Source organism: Pezoporus flaviventris, unplaced genomic scaffold (genome assembly GCF_033815535.1).
Source record: "Pezoporus flaviventris isolate CSIRO_AGI_PZ_B2104156 unplaced genomic scaffold, CSIRO_AGI_Pfla_v1 ptg000013l, whole genome shotgun sequence".
Taxonomy (NCBI): Eukaryota; Metazoa; Chordata; class Aves; order Psittaciformes; family Psittacidae; genus Pezoporus; species Pezoporus flaviventris.
Window position 1 is genome coordinate 6,967,261 of NW_026892561.1, and position 16,137 is coordinate 6,983,397.

The 16,137-nt window shown below is 43.0% G+C and overlaps 2 protein-coding genes across 5 annotated transcripts in view; one reads left to right on the plus strand and one right to left on the minus strand.

The window, feature by feature from the left end:
• Window positions 1-1,718: 1,718 nt before the first annotated feature.
• TMEM69 (transmembrane protein 69) lies at window positions 1,719-4,498 on the minus strand. Of its 2 annotated transcripts, XM_061451378.1 has the most exons (3): window positions 4,396-4,498; window positions 3,902-3,964; window positions 1,719-3,276 (listed from the first exon to the last, which is right to left on the minus strand). In XM_061451378.1, the coding sequence occupies exons 2-3, from the start codon at window positions 3,944-3,946 to the stop codon at window positions 2,548-2,550; spliced, it is 774 nt and encodes a 257-aa protein (XP_061307362.1). In that variant the 5' UTR covers window positions 3,947-3,964; window positions 4,396-4,498; the 3' UTR covers window positions 1,719-2,547. The 2 variants fall into 2 exon arrangements, with proteins under 2 accessions (XP_061307362.1, XP_061307361.1); XM_061451377.1 differs by lacking the exon at window positions 4,396-4,498 and having other exon boundaries at window positions 3,902-4,120.
• A 528-nt stretch (window positions 4,499-5,026) lies between these two features.
• Window positions 5,027-16,137, plus strand: part of GPBP1L1 (GC-rich promoter binding protein 1 like 1) — a 33,702-nt gene continuing 22,591 nt past the window's right edge. The window contains exons 1-2 of one of the 3 annotated variants that reach the window (XM_061451380.1): window positions 5,070-5,173; window positions 8,030-8,116. The gene's annotated coding sequence lies outside the window, so the exon portion shown is untranslated. Of the gene's footprint in view, window positions 5,174-8,029; window positions 8,117-16,137 lie in introns of all 3 variants that reach the window. The other 2 variants (XM_061451379.1, XM_061451381.1) reach the window with 2 other exon arrangements.

Genomic DNA, 16,137 nt, shown 5'->3' on the forward strand with positions numbered 1-16,137 from the left:
AAGTGGTGCTATTAGTGTGTTTTGTCTTAAGGAGTTTGTATTTGGCTTGGATACGCTTAGTAGAGCAATACTGAGAGTTTGGAGTTATTTCTAGATTCATTTAATTAACATACTTGAAGTTGCTTTTTGCACAATATGATTGCATTTTCTGCACAACTGTGGATGATTTGAATGGAGTCTGAAATAAGGCTGCTTGAACTTTGATAGTGTTACTCTAGAATACAAAACCACAACTGGAATGTCACAAAACAGGAAGCCTGCACTGTGTAGACAAAGGAGCATTCATGCTGTCTAGGTCAATATCCCCTCTGTAAAATTAACAAATAAATACATTAATAAAGTCCTTCAAGGTAAGCATTGCAGGTACTGTTAGAATCTTGGTCTTACATTCTAACACAGGGTTGGGAGATTGCCAGACTGACACATACTTGATGATGGAGCATTTATTTTTCTGATGGTTCTAGAATCTTGTGTGTGCTTTTACTTCAAAGATATTTTACGTGTGTGAACTAAAGTCTATTCTCTCATATTCTTTTCCTAATTTAAACTTGTTTTAAATAGCTTTTCATAATAAAAGTGCATTTTCAGAACTGACTGTGGAATGCTCTTTAGTAGGTTGGTTTCCTGTTACTGCCACTTTCATATAATAGGTCCTTTTTTTTACTGGAAATCCTATTTCCTTGTGGGACACCAGGAGAAGATCATTTATAGATGTGGACTATTTGAAAGTTGCAAGTAACACAGTAGTAGTAAAACAGACATGTATTTCTCCTCTTAGTATAAAATCACTCCGATTTCTTGGAAGCCTGGCTGCCTTGTCAACTCTGCAGCCTGCTCTAGGATCAAATGATGGGTTATATCTCATAGGCTTTCTTCTTTACTTTCAGGATCCCTCATTGAACTATTTGAGGAACATGACTTTAGCTGTATTTTATTTGTTTGGGAACTAGGGGTTCACTTCTGATCCCTACCCATAAACTTCTTGGATCAGTGGAGCTTAAGGGAGTCTGCTGTTGTATGAGGTCACCTCCATTTTTACAGTCGATTCCATCATGCTTGAATGAAACTTTGAAGTTAGTTATGTTCTCTGATACTCTCCACCTCTTTCCCTGAATTAAGGCAAAGATAGGTCGAAAGAAGAGCACCATCTTAAAAAACCACCATGTCTAAGTAAGAAAGACTAGAAAACTCTTTTCATTCACAAACTCATTTTTACTTCCTTTATATTCAAGAGTGCAGAAATACATCACTGTTTCACACCTATGATGCTGTTAACATGTAAAAGTTAACATGTTGCAGAAGTTAGAGGCTCATGTATATAGTTGCTATTTCAGCAATACCATAAAGAAGATGACTGTCTTCAAGATAAACAGGTCTTTCTTCAGCATCTATTCTTTGCAAAAAGAATAGATACAAATTTTAAGTGCTTTATTCCGTATACAGCAACAGTGAAGAATACTGCATTAAGAAAATTATGAGGAGTATCTAAATTTGTACTAAGACTGCGTGTGGATGTCACTTTTCAGTTTTTTTTTCTTGCAACTTACACTGTACATAAAAAATACTTAAAAAGCCAACAGTAAACATGCTGACATAAAATTTCCTAAGTTTCTTGAAATAGCTGACTCTAGAAAAGAAAATCCATGTAACTTAAGCTTTGTCTTCATCCCCCTAAATGATGTTTTAGGAGACTTAAGTACAAAAAGCATATGCTTCTGCAGTAATTGGCTCATCATGGAGGGCTTGCAGGCTACAAGTCCACTTCTGCTTGCTCTGAGACAAACAGGTTACCCAGAGAAGCTGTGGCTGACCCATCCCTGGCAGTGTTCAGGGCCAGGTTGAACGAGGCTTTGAGCAACTTGATCAAGTGGAAGGTGTTCCTGCCCATGGCAGGCGGGTGGAACAAGGTGACCTTTAAGAACCCTTCCAATCCAAACCATTCCATGATTCTAGCTGTCCCCAGCCTGTCAGAGCACCTGGATGACAAGGTGAGTTCTACCTTACCTTGCCCCTGCCAATGGACCTTGCCTATCTTTTCTTGCCTATCACTTAATCACATAGCAAATTCAGCACCTTCTCAGTTGAAACGAGTTTTGTTCCACAACATATTTACTGAACATGTGTGTACTTTTACAAAATTCTCTGCTGCTGCTTTAAACGCTAAACTAGAACTTTCACCTCATTACTGTGCATGACTACACAGTTGTTTTCCCCACCACAGAATATTATCACACATTATAGTTACACCAGATACTTTAATGATTCAGCATAGAGCAATTCATACCCATGTCATTTGAATCTCCATTTTAACTTCAGTAGCATCTCAAGAGTGATACTTTGTTCTACAAATAAGGATAGACTCATGCCTGCCTTGGAAGACATTGCTATTTACAATCCTTTCCTCCTAAACTAGCTAAGTTGTTTGCTTCATGAATAAGCATCATGATCCCTGCCATCTTACAACTTCCAAGCACAAGTCTTTACTTCTTCTGGAACTCAATACAAATCTCTTACTGGCAGATAAACAGCTTTTTCCCTGTTGATCTATTACTTTGTGCTCCGCCATTCATTCTTGCTGTAACTTTGCTCTATCTCTGAAACAGCCTTCAGTGCTGCAGTAGCTAACAGTGAGAATACCATCACCAGTGTTCCCACTACCCTCAGTACTTTAAACCATCTAGGATAAGTAGGAAGAAGGGAAATGTCATAATGCAGCGCTATCCCCAAGGCCATTACTAGCATTACTGCAGCTGGAGTGACATCTTTAAAGAGCAAGGCTTGACAGGCAAGTAGAGGAGGAATGGTACTGTTACCCAGGTTCAGCCAGTCTGGCTTGGCCGGGCTGTTTTCTGGGAGAGCAAACCCCCACCTCATCCCTCCTAGAAAAGAGACTGTCACAGCACCATACATTATGTGAGCAAATGCCAGCTCTGGGTAGTAGGTCCCTTGGATGGCCATTGACAGCGGTATAGAAACAAAAGGGATCAGCCCTCCAAGGCTTAAGTACAGGGCTGGCTTGGGAGAATCCTTTAGCGATTCCATGCTTCGTTTCAAGACACCGGAGGCTTTGGTCTCAGATTCCTTGGGGGTTTTCCTCTTGAAGGATGGGAGAGAGGTGTGAAGACCCTGAAGCTTGGCTGCATATACCGATGCTACGTTGAGGTGTGGAGATCTTGAGAGAGGACACACATCTCTCTGCAGCCAGAGGCCAAGGGAAGAGCAAGTTGTCTTATTCTTTCCATAAAGCAGTAGCCTCGGCGCAGTTAACTTCTGGAGCTGCAAGTATAAAACTCATTCTTAACATCTTACAATGTAGTCTTATGGATCTACACATACCTACACTACCTACAAAATAATGTACCAAGCAGTTTTCCAAGTCAGGTCCCGTAACAGCTGCCTATACTCTCAGTTTTGGGGTGGTTACTAATTATGGTCACTAATTATGCTGATACATCTTTCACAAGCTAGCTGATGAAGAGCAGTTAGGCTCTTCATAGTAAGCAAACCTTACTCACTACAAGAGGTTTGTGTATCCATCTATACTCCCACCCACACATGCATTCTTTAACCATTTTTATGTTATATTCTACTCTAAAAAGGAATGCTATAAAATGATTACAGAAGTAGGATAAGGTCACCCCAGAAACTAGTTACTATCTCCTTGCTATTCTACTGGAAAGAGAGAGGGAAAAGACCTTTAAACTATAAAATCTTAGTTTTGGCTCAGAGCTGCTGCACAAACTAGGAAATCTCTCAGAAAGGCTCAGTGATAAATCAACATGGGGCTACTCCAATTTATAATTCACTTTGTTTTTTCCCAGTGTTCTGGTCATACTTTTTGTCATTTTAATTAAAAACAACAACAAAAAACAGAAAACAAAAAAAGGCCTCAGAAACTTACTTTGAAAGGTGTGTGGAAGCAGCATCTTTGTATGAGAGGAAACATGTTTGCTTTATCAAGGCCCTAAAACAGAAAAATTCAGGACAGGTGGTCTGAAATTGATGAATAGCTGAGTTAGTCTTATGCCTCAAGTTAAGTCACTGTCTAGACTTGTTTATCAGATGCAAGACTCACAGATGTGTATTTGAAGATAAGCACTGTATGTGCTCAACCTTTATTTGTCCACTACAGGATATTTAGCTTCAGGTAGTTCTATAAACTAAAACCCTAAAGTTGGAATAACTGCTACGAGAACAATTTCTAGTTCAAAATCTGGAAGCGGAGACGGCTCCCGTTTAGGATCCTCCCCTGACGGGGTAAATAACTGCGCGCAGCTGATAAACGGCCAATTCCTCCCGCGTGGGAAAAAACCCTATCCTTAACCACTAACGAGTGGAAGCTTCATCTCACCCCAGGCTGCGGGCGAGCTGCCTGCAGGGGGCTGCAGCACTAACCGGGAAAGGCGAGCAGCTCACCCGCGGACTTCACTTCCCGGTTCTCGGTGCTGCTGCTCGGCAGAAGCGGACTGCAGCAGGCTTGGCACCGGCTGTGACCGCGGCGGTACCCACCGGCTCCCGGCAGCGGCCTCCACAGCCAGCGCTGCCCCTCGCCCCTCGCAGCGGCTGCTTCTTCTGCCCCCGGAAGCGCTCTGGTAGGGCCCCGGTGCACAGCGGTGCGAGTCCGGGCAGGAACAGGCGAGGCTCATATTGTTCCGTCGGACCGGGGAAATGGGCCGGGGACAGCAGAGGGCTCCTTCCACTGCCGCCGAACACCGAAGACTGCGACGGAGTTGGCCAAGGAGCAAGAAGGGCCCCGGAGTAGCTACGGGGGTGGGGTGTGGGGGCGAGCCTGCTTTTCAAGCTTCGGAACCCACGCAGAAAGGACTACAACTCCCAGCGTGCCCCGCGGCACCGCGACAGGCCGATCTTCGGTGCAGGTGGGGCGCACGGCCTTCTGGGACATGTAGTCTCCGGTGGCATCCGGCGGGCCATGAGGCCCCGTGCGCGCTGCCTCTCTGAGCGGTGGGGCGGGGGTGGGGAGCGCTTCGCGTGGCCGCCGGGGGAGGCGGGGAGGAGGTGTGGGGGCGTGTCCCTTCCGCCTCCTCGGCCCCGCCCCGCGCGCGCGCAGGCCCCGCCCCCTCCGGCCCCCGGCCGGGCAGGGCCGGGCAGCCATTTTGGGCAGAGCTTTGTTATGGTTCTGGGGCCGCAGGAGGCAGCGAGAGGGGCCTGGCCGGTGAGTGCGGCTCCCACACCCCTCCTTCCGCCTCCCCGCCGCGCCTCCCCATCGGCAGCCACCCCGGGACCCTGCCTGTCACCTCCCGTCTGCTTTGCAGCTCCGGAACGGTCCGGGATCGGCCTCCCGCCAGGCCGGGACCCCGCTGGCGGTTGGCGGCGGGCGGTGCGGCCGCCCTGGGGGTGGGGGGGTGGGAGGGAAGGGGAATCCCTCCGCTCTCGGCCCGGTGCGCTCCCATCCTCGCGTCCTTCTGTGGTCCCGTGGGGAACCCAGTCCCGAATGCGGCGGCGAGGGGCTCCCTGCGGGGCAGGGCCGCCGGGCCGGGGGAGGGCGGTTGGGGCCGAGGCTCCGTCGTTTATTGTTTCCTGCTTAGCCGGGAAGTTCGGAGCGCTGGACACGGCCTGGGCGCTGCCGCGGGCCTGCTGGCTCCCGCCCGGAGTTTAGCCTTGTCCTGTCATCGAGCTGGCCGGTCGGTGGGGGGGGAGGAGGAGGGGAGGTGGCGGAAGGACGGGCCGGAACGCCGCGTTTCGCCGGGGCTGCGGGGTGAAGTCCCCGGAGGGCGGTTGGGGGGGGGGGGGGGGGGGCGGTCAGGCCGGGGCTTCCTGCGCGGCGGCCCCGGGCGGGCGGAGCGTTCGCGGGTGAGGCGCCGGGGCTGTTTTGATTGCGAGCTGGAAACGAAAGCGGAGGATCCGTGCTGGCTCGGGCCGTTTCCCTCCGGCTCTGCGGGGTTCACGGCCGCGCTTTCCGGCAGGCGCCGAGCGGTGACACGTGTGCTGCGGGCAGCCGAGCCCCTGCAGCCCCGGTCGACCGGGGCCAGGGCAAACGGCGGCCGGGAAACTTGTCAGGCGCCCCTCGTTATCTGAGCACAGCAAAGCAGCGCTTGGCGTGAGCGTGAGGTGGCTTTTTCTTTCGTCGTGAAAGTTATTTCTGTGTGTCCGGTGTATTTTACGTCCTGTTGGCCTGCAGTTTTGCGTGCGGCTGTGGCTGGACTGGATCAGGACAGCTGTGTTCACACCTAGCATTGCAAAGATGCGTTTCAGACTTTGAATTCACTTCGGTTTAGTAATAAGCTGTTTTGGAACGATTTTAGAGCGGTTAGTGGGCGTCTTCACAACTTACAAGTTTTTAAACAGCTTTAGAGGAACAGTCGCTATTTAAATCCTTGTAAGTAATGGAGGAATCGTGTAAGAGCATTGCTTAAAAATGTGGAATGATTATTAACATGGCCAGGTAAGTCGGCCTTGCTTTCCCCGCCCCCGAGGTCGGAGTGACACGAGTGTTAGTAATATTGATATACTCTGAAACGTTGCAAGCAAATGAGTGGAGTATGAAAACAGCAAGAGGGTGGTATGGAGACAAGAAAACAGGTAATTGCGAAGACATCAAAGTTGAGTTTTCTGTGGAGTTGACGTTGCTTCCATAAAAATGTTAGGTGGTTACGAAAAAAGCTTATGCAAATGTTACTTTGTGAATGGATACGGCTGGTATTTCGGTGGAAAGGTTCCTCGTGCTCGTCCATGTGGAGACCTGTATTTTGAACTTCCAGTCTCTGATTTGGGAAGGAAATAGGTATAGAGCAGTAGCAGGAAGAAATAAAATCACCAGGTTTAAGTGTGGGTTTTACTATGACATTTTTTCTGATCGTTTCTAGAGAAACGTACCTTAAGAAGAGCTTGTTTCAAGTTTCGTATTTTGAACAGAAAACTTTCAGGTGGTACTTCCCTCTTTGGGTTTGTTTTTTCCTTTGGGTTTGTTTGTTTTTTTTTTTTTTTGCTTCTTATTTCTAGGGAAGTGCAGCCTCTGTGTTTTGTATTCATCTCTGGGTTGTAGTCTGAATCCTGTATGACACAGAAGTTTCCATTGCAGATATACTAAGACTTAAAGTGAAAATATGCAAGGAACAGATGGCATTTAAAAAAAAAAAAAAGGTTCTGTGTTTTCTGCTGATGTCTCAGAAGTAGGATTAGCCGAATGCAGATGTGATATGTAACAAATCAAGTGAAAGTGCACACTTTGATTGTTAGGAAAAATACTTTACTTTGAGAACGTTTTGTGGGTAATGTGTACCTTGTCTCACATGTGGCTGCTTTGTCCATGGTGTCACTGCCTCTTGACATTCCTATTTTAAATTAGGAGATTAAGTCATGACGGAAAAATAATCTTTGCTAGCATTTTCATGAAATGCAAAAAAGTATTTCAAGAATTGTGGGCTACTTGTTTTTAATACAGAAAAATACTGCGGTTGGATCTGTGAATTTCTTCAGGAGTGTGGGTGTCAGATAACATAGTTCTTGGCTTTACCCAAGTGATCAAAAACTATTGGCTCAAGAATTAAAGTTGCTTTTAATTTGATTTCAGTGTTGCAAGATGTTTGAAGTTAGTTGTGTAGCTGCTGAATTGACATAGTTGTGAAGTACGCTTCAGAGTGTGCTTTATTCATCTGTATGAACAGATTGGAAAAGGGCTGTGACTGTTCAGTAGAGCTAAAACATAAAGCACCTCTCTTCAGTAAAGTGCTGGCTGCTCTTGCCTGGATACAGCGTTTTCTTAGGGCTTTGTGAAAACACAGCCACAGGAGGACAGTTGCTATAAGTTATCCAGGGAAAGGTCATATTTACTGAGTTTTGCAGTTGGTGGGGTAGTGTGTGTACTGGGAAGTTTGTTTGGGATTTTTAAGTTCATGTTAATGTATTTGTAGAGGCAGGAGGGGTTTAGATTTTCTTCTGCTACTTTTTTGTTCTAGCAGTTTAAGTAGACATTTTACTGCCACTTACATAGTGACCAGGATACGAAGTAAATCGTATGTGGCCTTTGTTTCAGTAAGTCATTGAAGTGTGTGTTCTCTTTACTTGTCAGATTTGATGAAAACCAGTGAAGTTGGCAGAAACGTGGTCCTGCTTAGAATACTTCATGAATGCCAGGATGTTGTTTAACTTGTGTACTGTAAGTTAATATGTTCCTGTGAAAATGTGCCAAACTTTAATGAGTTACTGTATGGTCATAAGATAAATTTACATTTTTGGGAGGGGATTTAGGAAGAGATTGATAGTGGCCAAGTATCCACCTCCCCATGCGTGTATGTACAAACACTCTGCAGACCTAAAATTCTAGGTTAGTGAAGGCCATTAGCATGACAATAAGTGGGAAGGGAAGCACATTGGTTAAATTAATCATACATATTAGTGATCAGGCTGTACCATTGCAAACTGGAATTTCTTGATTAAAATCTGCTCAACTATTGCAGCTCCTGCCTTCTTTAGCTGCCCTTCCAAAACATCAGAAGAAGAATTTTAACACTTCATGTTTTTCAGACCTTTCTGTATATAAAACAGCAGAAAGGCTTTACAAACTGTTGTTGTATGCAGTTCCGTGAAATGACTAAGCTGAAATAGTTCCACTTCCAAGGTCTGCCTTAACAAAAACCCTTTGAACCAGTGTATCCAAACAATATCTTGAGGTTTTCTGCAATAAATGATGCTCAGAAACAAATATTTTTGCAGAGTATGACCTTGTGCCTCAGGGACTGTTGTACACAAGAGAGTTCACTGGGAGCTACTGAAGTTTCAGGATTTACAGTCATTCTAGCAAAAATGCCAATGTCTTTTTTGTTTTCTTTTTCTGTTTTGTTTTTTCCTCTCCTTGAATTTTGTTATCACTTCAGTGTTTTCATAGTGTTACCTTCCACCCTGAAAGGAGTATCACAGCTTCATAGTGAGATGTTGGCGGCTGTTAATAAGCAAAAGTGGGGGAGGGTGGTGGTGGCGTATAATTTTGTCTAAATGCATGTCCCTGGTTTTAGGAACCCCCCCTTTTCCAACACAGGAAAAAATGTAGAATTTTAAATTCATTTCCTTTGGAGCACTTTTATTTCAGTGTCTGTTCTAGGTTCAGGTAAATGTAAGGGTGAATGGTGGTATGGCCAAGAATGACTGGCAGCAGGGATAGGGGTTTAGTGTGGCAGGGTCTGCTCTCCTGGGTATCTCTGTGACCCTCATAGCATAGTTGCAACATACAGAGCATGTGGCAATGATCATCACTCTCTTGGAATTTGTCATCATCAGTTTGTGACGAACAATTACCTTGTAAATAAAGGACTGAGTCTGCCATGGAGGTACATGGTATTATTCTGGGCGCATAAAATATTAGTATTCACAAAGTTGCTGGTGGATTTGTACAGTGAAGATTCCTATAGGTCTCCAGCCTTTCAGCAGAAAGGAGTGTTTTGCCATTGTGTTCCAATGCATCATCCATCGTTAAGGAATTAATCAGGATCCAACTGAGGTGGTCTAAAAAGACTTTTGATGCTAATCTTAAAAAACTCACCAAGGAAACTCTCTCACCATGAAAATGTTATATGTGTTGCGAGCTTTTACTGTTAGTTTGGGCAAACTGTCTTTTCATTTACTTTGAACTCTAGTTAAAGTAGAGAAACAGGTTAATAATGACTTTAATGTCTTCAGGTTGGCTGGGGCTTATGGAATGTATCCTACAGTATTTAGGGAACTGACAGCCTGTGGGAGTAGGAAAAGTTCCAGAATACTGAAAAGAGTTGAGGAGTGCTTCCCCTCATAACATCCAGCAAAAGGCAGGACCTAGATATGTTCAAAGGAAGAGTGTTCACATCAGGGGGCCTGTCCTGGGTCATGTACTGTTCTGTGTTTTCACTTCTCTATGTTGAAATAACACTGAACACACAGATGATATGATCTTGACAAATTCAAGAAATGGCCTGAAATCAATAGCATTGATTTTAGCCATTTTGGTGTAGATGGGTTCAAATTACTGTGCTTAGGAATATTGCATTATGTGGACAAGTAACAGCTGGCTACGCAGCAGTTCTGTGGGAAGAGTATAAAGGGGTTGTAGTGGTTCCTAAATTGTCATGAGTCAGCAGCATCACTGTCATGAAGATTTCATTTGTCATACTGGAACGTGTAAGAGCATTGTAAATAAGGTATAAAGCAGTTTACCCATTCTGCTGAGGAGTGTTAGGTCTTCACCTGAAAGCATCTTGTTCAGTTTGTGATACCATCAGACTTTGGGAAACTTATGGCTGGATAACAAGATCTGTAAAGAAGATAGAACTAAGTCTGTAAAAGAAATAGTGAGGATGGGGGGGGAGGGAATCTTTAGCTCAGAAACAGCTTTATACAACTTGTATTTTCATCAGACATCAGCAGGTGATCTACAAAGCAGCTTAAAAAAGTTACCTGTAGGTATAACTGGGAGGCAGCTCTGACATCCTGTCACAGCCTGCAAGCTGTCATGCTTGGTAGGTGGGTCTCATCAGCTTTTTCATCCTCAGTGCTTTGAACTTAAAAGTTTGGAGCTTCAGCAGTAAGATTGGAGTGGTGGTGGTGGGTGTTTGGTTTGTTTTTTTTTAAATAGACTATATTTGATCCCAGAATATGACATTATATACTGTTTCTGCTGCCAAATTGTGCTGGAATACAGGGTGGTCTAAGAGGCTTACCCCATGACCCCCTCCTGCTGACATTGCCTTTCAGGCAGCGAGTACTGAAGTACTGGTCTGGAGAAAAGATGTCTTAAAAGGTATCTGCAAAGAGAGGTTAGTCAGCTTGCCATATCTATCATGAATAAAATAAGTTATGAGTTGAAACTGCAGAGTGTATTTAGGTTAGGCATTAGGTACAGGGACAGGCTTTCAAGCTGTAAGAATAACCAAAACAGATTGTAGAGATACGCTGGAGAGTGTGGTATGCTAATAATCTCTTTTGATTTACAGCTCCCCCAAAAATATTCCAGTGGAGGTATGAATAGCTGCATAATGAATTCCAGTCTGCTGATAACAAACTCATTTTTTCTGATACTTTTTGAGACATCTTTGCGTTTAATGTTTGGGCTCCTGCAGCCTGAAGATCACTACAAATTGGTGGAGGAGGGCATTGCTTAGTTTGTTTTCAAAGAGATCTGATGGGTAAGGGTAGAGCTGAAGTGTTTTAAATCTCGGGAGAAGGAGATGAACTATGCAACCTTGAAGATTTCACCCATAATGTTTTCCTAGTTTATTGTAGGACATAGGATAGGAGGATGATGTTGTTTAACTCCTAGCCTGCACAGAATATTCTCTGTAAGATCTCTAAGAGTTTCACAGACAAGATCACAGAGGACGCTCCAGCAAAACACTATGAACATCCAATAAGAATATATATACCAGCTGCAGCAAGTCATCAGACCACAGGATTAGGATTGCTTATTCCCTTTTTATTTGGTTTTTAAGCCAAGACCAAACAAGTGGAGTATTTATTATTTGTGCAGTTTATTTTGTGTTTATAGGACATGTTTAAAACTGAATTGTCTTGCGTGACTTTTCGGCACTGATGTTTGATAATGCTTTATCAATTAAAGAAAGTGCTGAAAATGTTAAGCTAGTGGAATGAAAACATAGCAGACAGTGAAAACTTTGCAAAGTGTAACCCAGGTGTTGTACACATGTTGAAAAATGCTGAGTGAACATGTCTTTGTCGTGCCCTAGTCACAGACAAATAAATGTGGAGTTTGTTCATATTGTCCTGGTCTTGAGGTAAAATGGGTTGGAAATAATCCAAGTGGAGGGAGGGGCAGAGAGGGTATGCTCAGTCCCCCAGTCTTAGCCTGTTGTTTTGCATGGGAAGTACCTACAACTGGAATGTACTGCCCTTCCCAGTTTGGGGGACTGGTCGTGTAGGGCTGCAGTGGTGGTATCAAGGGGAAGAATTACTATAATACTGTTTAGGAGAATGGTCTCTTTATTGCTTAGTGTCTTTCTGTGTTGAGTTCGTTGACTCTCCTCTTTGCAAGTGACAGGCCTCTTATCCTTCATCTGGAATGCAGATCTGTACTTCCCTGTACTTGATTTATAGTCTCTTGCCTCAACACAAATATTTGATAAATAGTCTGGAGTATTTGATGCTCTTTTCCAAAGGAAATATGTTTTTCTCAGCTCCAAACAGAATAAATTTAAATGTAAATGTACTATAGTAGTGATAGTAACCCTTGTAAAATACTGGCTTATAAAATACCCTTAGTGGGAAACACCCAACCCATAGTTTAGGGGTTTTTTTAAGGTACTGGAGAGCTGCTTACTTCACTTCTCTTTAGGCTCTCCCTACACCTCTGGAAGACAGGTAGGCAGGAGGTATGTAGTATGCAGCAGGGATAAACCAGTAATTACATATTTGCAATTCTTTCCTTATGATGGGGAACATTATCCTGGCATACGTTACTGAGCAGAAGTGACTTGGTTCATTAATGCTTTGGGCAGACCATACAGATGGGTTCTTCATTGCTGTTTCACTCATTCTGTCCTGAGGTTTTGTGGTGATACTGGTACCTTTAAAGGCAGCCATGACAAGGTGTTGTGCTTTATAAGGTTCAGAGCAGAACAGCCTTAGCTTGACTTCAGATACTTTCAAAAGGTCTGTAGATCAAAGTGCATTACAAATTAGATGTTTGATTTTGTTCCCTTCAAGAGCTAAAAAGACCTTTGGATTTGATTAAAATTAGCAGAATGCCTTCTCCAGATTTAAAATACTTTATTTAATAAAATGCTAAAGCTGGTTGAAAGTTCAGAACATTGTTCACATTTAAAGCCTAATACTTTTTAAAATGTGTTTCTTTGTTTTGTATCAGTAATGTCAATAGATACACTTGTTTAATAGAGGTGTGTACGATCCCTGGAACCTTAGTCCCTGCAGTAGGCAGAGCAGTGAGCAGATTTTAATATTTCAGGTAAATACTGCAGTTCTCTAACATAAACAGTGCTAAAGATTGTTAAAGGGACATCAGAGGCAGGTGGAATTTTAAGTGGCATAGGAGAGAGGCATAAGGGATGACAGTATTGCCAGTGACTGTAGAGCATAAAATAGCCAGGAATAATTATTGGTAGGCGTAATAGTTAGGAAGTCTGTGGTGTCCCCATTCTGTGCTTATAAGGAATTGAGTCTTCTAGGTTTTACATATTTAAAATGGTCCTTAGTACTCGGAGTAAACTCAAAACCCGCTGGAACGGTTCAGTTGCAGTGTATCACACTAGCTGGCTGAGGGTCAGAGCCTTATCATCTTACACAGGCTTCTGCACAGGTTCCCAAAGATGCTGCCTTTTCCAAAATGTGCTTTGGGCTTTTGTGTTAAACACAGCTTGCTTCCAAAGGCAAGCTTGCTGCTTTGGGTTCTGTGGTCCCCTCGATGCACCTGATACTGTTGACCCAGTAGTGATGTAGTGCTGGCCTTGCTGGCAAACATTTGGATCAGCTGGGGCGGGAAAGGCAGGAATCAGTCAGTCAGTCAGTATTGCTTAAAGTGACATTGTTGTCAGTGGTGTTTTCCCATTCAGTGAAGTCTTTCCTACATTGCAGTCCTAGAAGTCACTTCCCTCTGTGATTTGGTTATGTGACTCTCATATGCCCTTGTATGTAATTGCTGTTAAGAAAAATACTCTGATCTCAGTGTGTATTCACAAGACTGGGCTTTGCAACCTACATGGCTGTGTGCATGTGTTTGTTCCAGAAATTTTGAAGGAGGTAAGATTTGGTCAGTGTGACCTTAGAGAAGTGAAAAATAAGTAGGTAAATGGCAAGGTTGTTTGTGAAGGAGTGTTCTGTGAGACGCTAGAGAAAATGGGTTTAGGGTGTAGACATGCCTTTGTTACGTATATGGTCCTTTCTTAACTTATTTTCAGTTTGTTCAAGTTATTCATCTGGTTTGCAAAAGTGATCAGATACATAACAGTTAATATGAATTTCCCCACCCCCAGCCTGGAAAAACTTTTGTATAGACAAGCTGCTGGCACGTTTTCATCTTGGAATATATAGATTTGCAGTGTTGTTTCTAGAACACAAAACAGTTTTGATGATTCTGCAAGACAGATTTGTTTGCTTTAAACTTGAAAAACAAGGTGTTAATCTGTCAGTAATAGCTGGTTTTCACAAGAACTTTTAATATCTGTATCTGGGGAGATTTGGTTTGGTACATGATTAACATTTTAATCCATCATTTAGTGTTTTAATGGGTTCGTGTTTCCAGAACGTTAGAAAAGCTGATGTGAGTGATGCTTTGCATTTTTAGCTGCACATACAATTTAAACAATGTTTTCTGCAGTATTTTTAATTGGCAAAAGTGTCCTTTTTATTCGAGTAACCCTTTTGGGGGTCTGGCTGTGTGATATAATGGAAAGAAACAAATAATGGTGGCAGATCTATGTGGTAGTTATTCTGGTGCACAATACCTCAGGTGTGTGAGCACTACCAGTTGTACGTGCCGTTCTGGAACAGCTACATTTGTCCTCTCAAAAGGTAGCCATATTTCAATGTAGACAGGCTGAAGGTGTGTCTAGACAATTGTACTAATGGAAGCTGAAAGCAAAATAGGAGTAAGTTTGTTTTGTAAGATATTTTATGTAGGTGAACTGCAAATAAATGATTTCAACTTGAGATGAAGTAGCTTACCGGTTATGACAGCTATTAAGCTAGTAAAGCTGCACTTGTGTCTTTTATAGTAAGGCCTAATAATGCATTCAAGGTTAAAGCAGGGTTTATAATTACATTGTTTTAACAGGGCTGTGCACCCAAATATGATTATCTTATTCAGTAAAATGTTTCTAATAATAGTAAGGCCAAGCAGCATTCTGCTTTTTTGGAAAACAGGATAATGAGTTTTCATGTGTGGCTTTTTGCTATCCTTAAGGAAATTTGTAGTGTGCTTTTGACTCTTCCTAGGTTGTGCTCCAGACTGTGACTCCCTGTTTCTGTGAATGTGTTGGATGAATCAAAAGGTGTGAGAAAAAGGTCATATTTTAGTAAATATATATGGTGTTAATTCTTTATCATAAACTACCATACACCTATTAAATGGCAACTCTATCTACTCTGAAGAGTAGCTAAGTGAAAAGGTCTGTTGTGTATGCTTAGGCATATCTGCTTGATTAAATAACTTTAGAAGAGCTTCACAGAAAGAAAACTGATGAGGGAAGTAAATTCTGTTCTGCCTTATGCATCCATTAAATTGTTCACTAATTTTTCTGAATGCTTTTGCAACCCAGCTGACATCTGATCTTTAGGAATATTATTGGAATCCCAATTGACTTGGCCAGCTAGAAAAACAATTTTTTTTTTTTTTTTTTAAGTAAACATGTTCTATTCAGAGTCATACATGGAAATGCAGCGAAGTGAACTGAAATTGTGGCAGGGATAGACAGATGTTGTCCTTGTGACCTTTTATAGCTGCTGGTATCTGGATTGATAAATATATAATGAAGGGTACAAGTTTACTTTTTTGATGGTTTTCTGCTAGAGCTTCCGCATCTTTGTGATTTGCTGTTGCAGGGGAGGAGACATGGAGCTAGCAGCCGTAATTAACAGGATTCTAGGTAGACAGCAGGATTGAAGGGACCTGAGGAGGCTTGCAGGGTATGGTGAAGCAGAAAAAGCATGCAGTAAAACCTGACTGGTTCAGAAATGTGCACTGCAGTATGTAATGTGTGCAAAGGTTAGAAGCCCTGGTTCTGGGTATTCCCTGAAAGCTGGTGTGCTGGAACAGCACAGTGTGGCCGGCGATCTTGTAACTCAGGGCAGATTTTGCTTCCTATTGGGCTTTTCCAGTCTGTAGACCAAGGCAGAAGATGGAAGAGAAGGTAGTAGGAAAAATGTACTGGTTATAAGGCTCGTCTGTGTGCTTTCTTAGGACTTTTGAAACATCTTGATCTGTTTCTAAGGAGTCATTTCATAGCCCAGTGGCTTTTGATTAGCTTGTCTCTGGTCACATTTTGGTCAGCATATACCTATACTATAGTATAATAGTATAAGTATTTGATACATATATATTGAATATCTCCTTGGTTCCTAGTGCCAGGCACATCTGGATACCTCAACTTGAGAATCCAGGCTTTAGAAACTCATGGTTTAGAGTAGAAATGAAAGTTAAGAGAAAGATTAAAACAACTGAGCAACTGTATTCAATTGCAACAC

What these genes read in the sequence shown, in the direction of transcription:
- TMEM69 (XM_061451378.1), bottom strand. Translation starts at nt 3,946, where the DNA reads ATGTTTCCTCTCATACAAAGATGCTGCTTCCACACACCTTTCAAA. An exon ending in GCTTCCACACACCTTTCAAA is followed by an intron (nt 3,277 to 3,901) that starts GTAAGTTTCTGA and finishes TTATACTTGCAG; the next exon opens with CTCCAGAAGTTAACTGCGCC.